The sequence below is a fragment of the Macaca thibetana genome, chromosome 3 (assembly GCF_024542745.1).
Source record: "Macaca thibetana thibetana isolate TM-01 chromosome 3, ASM2454274v1, whole genome shotgun sequence".
NCBI lineage: Eukaryota > Metazoa > Chordata > Mammalia > Primates > Cercopithecidae > Macaca > Macaca thibetana.
Genome location: NC_065580.1, coordinates 61398777 through 61410889, shown reverse-complemented (window position 1 = coordinate 61410889; position 12113 = coordinate 61398777). Strand labels below are relative to the sequence as shown.

General features: G+C 35.8%; 1 protein-coding gene across 8 annotated transcripts in view; it reads left to right on the top strand.

Moving 5' to 3' along the window:
• The window catches only part of CACNA2D1 (calcium voltage-gated channel auxiliary subunit alpha2delta 1), a 501837-nt gene that overhangs the window by 372533 nt on the left and 117191 nt on the right, over window positions 1-12113 (top strand). For all 8 annotated transcript variants that reach the window (XM_050782803.1, XM_050782805.1, XM_050782801.1 and 5 more), the window contains exon 8: window positions 10593-10662. In XM_050782803.1, coding sequence (XP_050638760.1) covers window positions 10593-10662 — 70 coding nt within the window. The remainder of the gene's footprint in view (window positions 1-10592; window positions 10663-12113) is intronic.

The following is a 12113-nucleotide window of genomic DNA, read 5'->3' as shown; positions in this document are numbered from 1 at the left end:
TGCTATAGAAATTTTGAAAAAGAAGAGGTCATTATGGATCAGAGTCATAAAAGAGGTTTATGAACTTTGGATTGAAAATCAAGTCAGTGAAGAAGAAAAGGCAAAATGTTTCTGGAGGGAAGAATGGCATAAAGTAAAAATACAAGGAGATGAACAACTACTCTTAGAGACTAGTGAGGTCAGTTAATCCAATAGTTTTTTATAGAAAAAGTAATATTGAATCAAAAGTTTTATTAATGTAGATTATATGGCCTTGCATGTCAGAATGGTTTGGGATTTAATGTGTAGGCAAAGTGCCACAAACATTTTGGGAACTGTAATGCTATGATTAAAGCACTTATTATTATGATTAGAAGGAGAAAGACATGGGGAAACTTGACCAGAGGATATGCTATTTTAATGGTCAGACATGGAATTTTAAAGATCTGAACAAGGGATCAAATAGGAATTAAGAATTCTTAAATAGAAATGATGATATCAGACTTCATTTTTTAAAAACATGAATTTAATGACTGACGTAGAGTCTAAGTTGAGTATCATTTTTTAAGCTGAATGGATGAGAATATCAAAGCTGTTTACTAAAATTAACAATCAAAAGTTTTTATTCTGGGAGTAAAGTGATGAGTTTAACTTAGAACAGTAAAGTTTGAGGTGTTGACAAGAGGGTACAAATAGCTCTGTTTACGCTCAAGCACTGGTTTCGTATTACATGGTTTTCTTTGCTATATACTATCCACCAATTGTATTGTGTGTGGGATGCATCTTACACATACACAAAAGGATGATACACTGTTTTAAAATTCTGAATTCATCCTGATTATGAAGGCAATTCTGTAGCGTTTTTGTTGCATTTTGTATAACCTTATCTCTTACCTGAATCTGTCTTATTTTTCACAGATTATTACAGAGTTGTAATAGTTGTTCACCTTATGGTCAGCCATGGATTCAGTCATACCTAAACTGACTAAATAATTGATTTTATTGCTCACAGATTAGAGTAGGTAAACAGGATGGCAATATGAAATTGAGAGCCATTTGTAATTTGACTGGGGATAACACTATATGCAAAATATGTAAATAGGAATTGCTACAAAACTTTAGCTGTTTTCAACTTCTAAGATACATATCTCAATCTGTTTTTTTTTCTTTATGTGTTAGCAAATTTCTATACTTATGTCATTCATTTTTAGATGCATAGAACATCTTTGCTGTGTAATTCATTTATGTTCAGTATACTTGATTATGAAAAATGAAAAAGATTTTTTTGTCAAAAAATCAGATGTTTCAAGCACCTTCTCAGGTACGCTAAATATAAACTTTTCAAAGAAATCTATCACTATCACCATCATCTAAGAGTTTGACTTACAAAACTAGGAAACTCGTTCCTATGGAATCATAGTTTGTTTTATGTTTTTGGCGATGTCATTATTGTCATCTAATTGAATGTATTTGCTTACAAAAATAAGAAACATGTTTCTCTGTCAGACTTCATGGTTTTCTCTATGGAGCACATATCTAACATTATTTCCCAGTAAGCCCACCCCAACACTTGCCTCATAGAACTTACTGTGCTCACGCTTATTTCCAAGTCACTTAATGACTGCATTATGGGACATCTAAAGGATTAAGTGTTTGTGTACCATTTACTTTATTGAATATTTCATTTAACTACCCAACTTGTCCTTGTTGACTGCTACTCCTGCTGACAGACAGGTATCACTTTAAGTAAAAATGTTTTAAGTGTATTATCTGGCATCTTCAGTATTACCAGTAATCCGCTTTGTTAAAAGGGCTTTTACTTTTTTAATTATGGTGATTTATCCTTGGCAGTAATACCATGTGTCTGTGTATGGGTTTCTGCCCATTGTTTATAAGTTACAGAAAATTTCTGGAAATAGAGAAAACCAAACACCGCATGTTCTCACTCATAAGTGGGAGTTGAACAATGAGAAAACATGGACACAGGGAGGGGAACATCACACACCAGGGCCTGTCGGGGAATGGGGGGCAAGGGGAGGCATAGCATTAGGAGAAATACCTAATGTAAATGACAAGCTGATGGGTGTAGCAAACCATCATGGCACATGTATACCAATGTAACAAACCTGCACGTTATGTACAAGTACCCCAGAACAAGTATAATTAAAAAAAAAAAAAAAAGAAAAAACTTTTGGAAATATTACAGTGGAAATATCAAAGTCATTCTCCCACCAATAGAGTGATATCATCTGAATATCCTAAATACCGAGACTCACTGCCCAGAAACAAAATTAAAATTCACAATTATTTGATTACATCAGTGTAATTAAGTCTGGGCAAAGGAGGAAAGACTGATAAGAACAAGGCAGATCTCCTGTTTCTGAAGAAACTGAGATATCTTGAGGATTCTAATACCAGTAAGAGATTTTTTTTTTCTGGAGGAGTTCATAGGTGAATGAAAACTTGTAAACACACTAAAATATAATGCAAGCAAAGAGCTAGTAAAATTATTTCAAAATGATGTGGAGGGCCAGGTGCAGTGGCTCATGCCTGTTATCCCAGCACTTTGGGAGGCCAAGGAGGGAGGATCATCTGAGGTCAGGAGTTCGAGACCAGCCTGGCCAACATAGTGAAACCTCATCTCTACTAAAAATACAAAAATTAGCCAGGTGTGGTGGCGGGCACCTGTAATCCCAGCTACTCAGGAGGCTGAGGCAGGAGAATTGCTTGAACCTGGGAAAAAAGGTTGCAGTGAGTCGAGATCATATCACTGCACTCAAGCCTGGGCAACAGACTGAGACTCCATCTAAAAAAATAAAAAGTAATAAAAGTGATGTGGGGTAGAGTTGGATTATCAGCTGTCTGGTGAATTATACAAGCTGGCATTGTCTAGTTAATGGCATCTGGCTCTCTTACCATGACATTGAGACTATCCAAAGATTCTAATTCAATCTACATCTCCAGTTTTATCTCTTAATGTACAGTTCAAACTTCATTGTTTACCCCTGTATTACATTTTCTCCCCTTTTAATTTTTTTGTTTTATTTTCTATTCTACAAATCTGCCTTTTTGTTTTTGTATCTCTATGTGCCTAGTTCCTACAGCCCATCTCTGGTCGATTGCATCTTATCGTTCATTCAAAATAAAATGCAGGCCGAGAGTGGGGGCTCACGCCTGTAATCAAAGCATTTTGGGAGGCCGAGGCAGGCGGATCACCTGAGGTCAGGAGTTCGAGACCAGCCTGGTCAACATGGTGAAACCCCATCTCTACTAAAAACACAGAAATTAGCTAGTTGTGGTGGTGGGCACCTGTAATCCCAGCTACTTGGTAGGCTGAGGCAGGAGAATCACTTGAACCCAGGAGGCAGAGGTTCAAGTGAGCCAAGATCACACCATTACACTCACGCCTGGGCAACAACAGTGAAACTCCATCTCAAAAAAAATTAAAATAAAATAAATACATTAAAATACCAGTATATGAAGACTTGCCCAAAAGCAGTCTTTCTTCATTTTGTTCTCTCAGATAATTTTGTTTTTGTATATGTTACACTAGATAGCGAATTTTACCTTCTTCCAGAATTTATTTTGCATATGCCATTTTAAAAACCATTGCAATCTATGCAGTGAGAGATAGTTAATTACACATTTGTGTGCCTCATATCACCTAACACAGTTTCATGTATATAGTGTATAATAGGTATTTTTTAAGCTGGATAAATAAGTCAAGATCATAAGTACTATAACTGAAAGAGAGTTTTAGAGTAGAATTGTAGAGAATCAGTTTCTAAATAAAAATGAAACAAGGAGAACAAGCAGCTGGAGAACGTTAAGGAACATAAAGTTACTGTGTTCTAGGTCCCTGTCTGCACATCTTGCCCATCCTGTCCTCTCATCTATGTCAGTATTCTCCATGAGGTTTCTGAGGCTAATATCATGAAGTCAGTTTTAGATGTCTAGAAAGTTTTGTTGACGGTGTGACACCAGCTTGCATCAGGGAGATGGAGTCAGATGGGGAAATAGTATCATGTTCAAGCCCCAGTCACAGGGACATACTTTTAAGTGGTTAACATCTAAGCATATCCTATAAAAATCTATTATTTTTAAAAATCTTTAATCTATAAGTAGTTCCAGTGACTCAGTGATACTGTTTCAGGTATCTGTAAATGCAGTGCTTATTTTGTGCCAAATGTGGTTCTAAGTGTTTATATGCACAATTCATTACGTCTTAGCTGTAATCCTAGTAAGTGGCATTATTAGTCCCATTTTACTGGGCAAAAAAAAAAAAAAAAAGATTAAATAATTTATCCAAATTCATGCACCCAGTGAAAAATCCAGGTAGGCTGGTTCCCAAATTCATGATTTTAATTTCTGCACTAGGCTAGATCCAACGTGGGAAGACAATTTCAAAATGACAAGAGAATAGAGTCTTCATATGAACATTTACTCACCTGGAATACTTGCTTTCCAGGCTTCCCTTCTGCCTGTGAATCTCCTTGATGATTCTAAGCCATAAAGCTTGAGACATTCAGCATTTGAAAATTCCATCTGGGAATGATTTTTATTTTTCAGATGTAACTGATTACTTGGGACCGTTTACTTGGGACTCACTAGAAGTCTTATATGGCAATAAGCAGTTTCCTGGGAACAAAATAAAACTCTCCTAAAAATATATGGGAGTGAGAGCAATACAGTGAAGTAGATTTTTTTTAAGTTTTTTATTTTTGTTTTTAATTTTTATGGGCACATAGCAGGTATATAATTTTGATACAAGCATATAATGTATAATAATCACATCAGGGTTAGCGGGGGTACTCATCACCTCAAGCGTTCATCATCTCTTTGTGTTACGAACTTTCCAATTGTACTCCGTCAGTTATTCAAAACACCCCTTGAAGATTTTGCCTCCTGTGCTTTCTCTTAGCTTTAATACTTGACCCAGGTTGCATGATTGAGAAAAGTCCTGACCTGTATCAAGGTACTGACTCAATTACTTAATAATCAATATAATGAAACATTTAAAAAATACTCTGAGGTAAAATTTCTACCGAATAGGTAATCAGTGCTTAGGGTAACCCTGGTCCATGGTGTCATCCAGCAACTGAGGTTTCAGCTATCTGCCACTCCTTAGGTTGTTGTCCTCATCTGTCTGGTTAACATGGGCTCAATACCATCATAAAACTTTTGAGGCCAAGAGAAGACAGGGGAAAATTAGTAGAAGGCAACAAGAGTGATTGAAGGATCACACATATATCACTTTTGCTCACATCCTATCTACTAGAATTTGATCACATGGCTACATCATGACAAGAGAAACTGAAAAGTATAATTTCTGGCAGGGCAGTCGTGAGGACTCTTACTAGAAGGAAGGAGGAGGAAATGCATATTGAAGCCCTGTTACAGTTCATTCTTCTGGCATTTCAAATATCTGTGCATACCATTTTTCCCCACGTGTAGAACATACTCAGCTCCTCCCCGTAGATGATTCAAATTCCCAACAAATGAATAAAATCCAGGATCTCTGGGTCACATGCAGTTCTCTCCATCAGGTGGGATGTTTCCTAATTTGACTACCTATGATAGAGCCTTGTCCCAGTTATTTTCTCTACCCTATTCCCATTGCTGCCCAAATATATAATATTCATTGGTTATGTCCGCTGCATAACTATGATAAAAACTCCCATCTGTAAAATGAGAGTGAGAAATACAGGACAATCACTGACCCATTCACCCTATCCCATTCTATCAGGCAAGAAATACAAAGATATCCTACTCTTGCGTAAAGCTGTATTTCTTGGTTAGCTCATCTCTCTGTTTCTGGTAGTGTTCTGTGGGAGTAACTATCTTGTCTAAAACACTTTCTGACACATCTGAAGGGGTGTGCTTGAGGCTAAAGAACTTTTATAGCTTGCTGTTCCTGGTGCAAGTTTAGTGCCCAAAAGTTGCTTTAGGGTTCAATTACATTTCTACAGGCCAGGTTTGTGGTTTCGTTAGTAACACAAACAACATCAACAACAATGCCCAGATGACTTCCAGTTGTTCTTTACACCAGTAAATTTCTTGTGCAAGCCACCTCAGTCCTAAAATTTAGTCTAGAAATAATTCTTAATACTGGTATGTTTTATTTATTTGTTAGGTTCTAAATTTAGCTTATCCTCATCTCCGTCATCTCCATGGTGGATTACTTGAAGACATTGCTGAGTACAGAAAATTTGATGTTCTAATAGGTACTGGATGTTACTAATTTTTAAATTGTTCATTTGTACCTGTGACCAGGGTTGCTAGCTGTCCATCAAAGTTCTGTCTTCCCATTCCATTGGGAAATTTTCTTTTAAAAAATTTTCTTTAAAAAAAAAATTCTTTTAAAATTTTCTTTTAAAAAAGAAAAATGTAGTCCCTGGCTAGGCAGGGACTACATTTCTCCCACCTTTTGGTCTCTGCAGGACCATGTGGCAAGTTCATACCAATAGAAAATGAGTGAAAGTAATATGTGTCACTTCCAGCCTGAGATTGTTAGGACTAGAGTGTGCCTTCTCCACACTTCCTCCCTCCATCTAGCAGCTGCAAGCCCAATGTCCTGGATGCCCTTGGAATCCAAGTGCTGAAGGAGGCAAAAGCTCTGCCAGCTTTAAGACTGCATAACTGCCTGGAGCACAATCTATCCATGCACTACCACTCTCCACACCCTGCACAACTTAGCCTGTTATTTGAGTTAGAAGTACTTTACTAAGATACCAAAGATTTCAGATTTTTCATTAAGGCATTTGTGCCACCCTGGCTAACATAGAATCTTGTTCCTGTATTTTCAGTATTTTCCAGGTTAAAAGTTGTATTCGGGAGCAGATAACTCAAAATCTGAAAAGCCAGCTATTCACTTTCCTAGATTTTTTGGCACCTTGGTGTGGGTATAATCCACATTCTTCTAATGACAGTTATCTACCCTGAACTTGGTTATTGGAGCCATGGTGCAAATTAGGGACTGTGGAGAATCCATTCTGGGATGATAGTAATTGAGCAACATTGAAACTTATGAAAATTGTGTGAGCTATGCAGTACACATTTAGTGAAATAATTTGGGCTTGAAAATAGTCCCAATTGATTATCTTGGCTTGCAGTTCAGAGCCATGACTAATATTCTATAGGAGATGATTGAGACAAGCCGAAAATAATGGTCCACCAATTAGATCTAGGCAAAGGACCAGGAGTGACTTTTAATGGCATTGTTGAGTATATGAAATTTACTTTTTAAAATTATCCTGAGACTAAGACTGTGAAGTTTTTAGGATTGAAAAAATACACTTGAACTTTTTAATTGGGAAATGCAATTAGCTGTCATTTGACGTTTCTACCAAGAGAATCATTACTCAGTGCATCATTATTTGCTTTATTCTTTCCTAGCAGCTGAAATAAAAAAAAATGAGTACTTTGCTATTATTTTTAGATCATATTAACCAGAAAATGTCACTAAAATCTGCATACTTTCTCAAGAATATTTTCCTATTACATATATTAGTATTCTGAGTTAATGTACAAGTAAATACCTGCTTAAATCAACAATTTGATAACACACATAACACATCCTATGTATAAGGTGAAGTAAATGGTAGACCAGTAGATTTAGTAAAGGACACACTAACGGTTCATTTTTGATTAGGGGAAAACATTCCTGTAAATCATTGTTATCACCTTTAATGATGACATTCAAAAAGGAAATGTCTACATTGTGAACTGTCATTTTCTGTTCTCTCTTCTGCTGTCCCCAAATCTTCCTAGAACAGTAAAAAGTCATCTAAACTGAGCAGCATTTCACTTTTTATAGGAATTTTGGAAGCTCTCTTTCCCTCTCTAAACATGCAGTTTTCACTGTGCATGGTTTTGAAACTGATTATTTCAGGGAATTACAATGTATGGTTATTAGCTTTTTTACTCTTTGATCTTTCATAATTCTGAGTGTATATAAGGAATGAACTATTTAAATGACATGATGGGATTTTACAAGGGAATGAGTAATATCACAGAAGAAGTTATATTGTTCAATTTTACCATAACATTAATATCTTAATTTGGTTTAATCAAGGGCTACTACCTAAGAGTAAATATCTCAGAAAACTTCTAAGAGAAGATTATTAATATTTTAAAATATAAACCACCAAAGGTTATAAACACTATTAAAATGTAATAGCCTGGCTCATACTGTAAATGATAGCCTTTTAACTTTTTTCTTTCCTTAAAGAAAGATATACATTTTATTGAACATAGTAATATATATCACAGTTAATTTCAATTAGCAATGGTAGTGACAACAGAAATCCTAGATGAATGTGATTGGCAAACAATTCAAAAATCTAATTGAATCATAACTTTCAAATTCCAATTTCTTTAAGTTGTTTATCAGATTCATTGCACACCACTTTTAACTCAGGATTGCTGCTGTTATATTGGCAGTGGTAACTAATCACTTCTCTCATCTACCCCATACGTTTGTGTCAGTCTTGGTTCAATCAGGAGACAGAAAAAATATAATATCTTGAACAAGGAAAGTCTATTTTTTAATAAAAAATTATCTACAATGGGGATTGGAGTAATAAGGGATTGGCTAAAAGTACAGACAACTCTAAAGGATTTATGAGTATCAGATATAATATTACATAATCTAATATGTAATAACAACTGCCTCTAGGGTTGAGGTAGAGTGCCCAAGGCAGAGCTCCTAATCCCCCAGTTCCCAGGCTGAGGTTCACACCTTGTAGAGACCATGGTCATGGCCCACCAAGGTGGAGAAGTCACTGTGATGTCACACTGATAGGATTTGCTGCAAATTTACCCTGTGAGGTTCCAGGTCTTTCCTTGTAAGCTCTCCTCTACAAAAATACCCGGGGCAGGGGGTGGGGCTGGAGGGGTACAGGTGACAGAATTAGAGCCTGAGCCTGGTGAAGCTGGCCATGTTGCAGGAGTGGGCAATTTGGGCAAACTCCAACACTGTAGGAGCTGAGCTCTGGAGAATATACAGACAGTGCAGGAGACAGACACCAGACAGCAGCACATGCTACAAGAGCCTGTGGGCAAACAAACCAAAACAAGGAAGCAAAATCCTTTTTCTCACTCGGTGTCTGTTTTGCATCATTTGCAGGCAAGCCTTGAAAATGTGCCATCTGATAAAGGAAAAGTATTTAAAAGGCTCAGATCCATTTTCATAGGGCAAGGTAGAAGGGTGCATTTGGAGTTGAGCAGCAGTAGATGTATTATCAGCATAACATGGTACTGAAAGAAGGATACAATTTCTATAAAGTTTTAGGTATTGCTAAGACCCCATCTTGGAGAGTCAGATATTATAGAGGGATAACGAAAGTGAACTGATATATGTATCAGCATGCTTGTTACTTAATTCTAGCACTACCACACACACACACAAAGGATTATTTTACATCGCAGACTCTCACTTTCTGCAAGTGCAAGTTGAACAAATTTCAGTAAGCTCACCATTTCAGTTACACTGACTGTGTCAATGGTGGTTGGAAGAGTGCTGTATTTAAACTTGCTATTTTATGTAAATATGATTAGTCATTTAAAATGAATAAATCATTTTTTAATATAGCTACTAATAAGAAAAAAATTTCACAGTCAAGGAGGAGTTTAGTTGTATATAGTTTCTGACGTATCCTAATTGGCCAAATTATCTTAGTTGTCTAATAAACCTGACTCTGAGTAAAGTTCTTCATAATTTCCATAGTTCCTCAGAAAAACGAAATTGATTGGGGAACATAAGTCATATGAATTAGGCATTTACCCAGGAGTCATATGTTTAAACATGTTCAAGGACAGGGACTTCTTTAGCATGAAATTATCATCCAATTCATCAGCATTTATTTTTTTCATTAGGTCCAAAGTATGCGTGCATGTAAAGCTTTGTAAAGCATTTTAGTTAAAGCATGTATCAATTTAATTAGAATAGATCTAAATTAATTGCATTTAAAAGTCAATACAATTAGATGAAGTTTTTTCTGATTATTGCAAAATGATAAAGGCTGTGAAAGTCATACAAGATTGTTGAATCTGCGCTTGAATTACTTCATATCATTACAATAAATTTAAAGAAAACAGCTTTCTATGGAGTTAATTACAGCTGACCTTTTCATTATCATTTTAACATGGACTGGGTAAAATTCTATTACATAAAAACTCAAGAAAAACAGTTGTCTTATATAGACCAAGAGAATATGGCATTGAATGAAAATATAGGGAGAAAATAATTGAAAGCACAATTTTCATTAGTGGCACATAAGTTTTCTGTTAGAGAGAAAAACGTTATAACCTCTGGACACCTACTAAAACATATTAAGCTAGCACCCAAAAAAAACTGTATGTGTAAATTTATTTTTGAAATAACATGTAAAAAGAGAATTGACTATCATTGGTTTCCTTCTTGTACTGCTGTGGTGTTTTCCATGTTAAAGCAATATATTATGAGGGCTTAAAAATGACATCTCCCATTTGAACATTGAAGTACATAAGTGAACTTACGTATCTATTGCATTTTGTGATTTTTAAAAAAGCTTCATTATTTTTAGAGTGTGTCTAATATTTTGATTTAATATCTCTCTCTCTTTTTGTTTTAGCTTCACCATGGGTTGATAATAGTAGAACTCCAAACAAGATTGACCTTTATGATGTACGCAGAAGACCATGGTAAGAATTTTTAGCTAGCCATGAAAAGATTATATAGGCAAGAAGATATATATTTGCTAAAAAGTCGAAATCGTTTTATTATTAGGATGAGTATTAACTACTTATTGAAAGTGATCTGATTTTTAAAAATAAGTAAATATAGGTAAAGGTAAATGAAAATGATGAGTTCAAGTGGGTACTGCTAATTAATATAGTTGAACCCACTTATCACATTCATTTCAAATGGACTGCTTTAAGTTTTATATTTAATCTCAGTGCTTCACCTCTTAGCTGGTAGGGATTTCTATGGCAGGGATCCCAGTTTGCTTGGAGTAGAGCTCCAACAGAGATGAGATAGAGTAGGAGATAATTTGCCTCTGGCAGTGAACTAATGAGAATTGGCCCCAAGGTAAAAGCTGCCCCTAGTTATATTCATATAGCTTAGGTTTGATTTTTTTTCCAAAATGAAGTTTTATTTGTTCCTCACTACTGAAGCAACTTGTTCTCCTAACATAAAGCTGGAAGAATACCAATAATTTGTTATTGGACTTACTAGAAAACAACTATTTTTGGGTTTTTTTAAATGATTAACTGTGCCTTATTTGCTTTTTAAAAATGTATTTAATGTGTGAATATTAAAAAATGAGTTCACATATATAGTATAGTGCTTTGTATCCCACACTTTTCATATCAATAACATTTGAGTACATATGCATGAGAAAAGACACATACCATCATTTGGATGAAGACTGTATGGTAACTTATTCACGAAATCTTCTATTATTGGACATTTAAGTTATTTCTGACTTTTTTCTTGGGTTCAGACAAATTGTGAGAGCATAAAGTTTGATTCCAAGGACATGTATTTAGAGGCTTTTAGATGCCCTTTTAAATATCCCAGTAGCAATTTATGTCAACACCAACCATATTTAATAGTGACAATTATTATTAATTTACATATTCTTCCTGTGGAGCCATAGGGCTGTTGAGTGGAGCTAAAAACTAATATATCATCTTGTTTGAATTCAGGAATTGGTTGTTTTGGAGGAGACTTAGAAAGTGGGTGCCAATCAGTAGAGGCAGACATGTCCTGTCTTCTCCTCTTCCCATTGACCAGCACTAAGATACTAGGCATCAGCCAGGTTTGCCGTCCACGAAAATTCACCTGCAACTCTGCCACTTTACCTTCTTATCAAGCAAGGGTGCAGGTTATAAACTCCAACTGCTTCCTCAACACATAGAACTAATTGTGCTGTATGTTGTCTGAAAACTAACTGGAAAGTTAACTGGCAACCTCCTGAGAAGTTACATTTACAGTGATGGCTTCAGGGATGAGTAAAAAATTGAGGTCAGGTGCAGCCCTTCCTGTTGGAGAAGTCAGGCCGCGTTCCAGTAGGTGGCCAGGCAATGTGAGTGAGCTTTTTGGGCCAGTCATACACAGTCAAGTTGATCTCTGTCCACAACCACTGAAC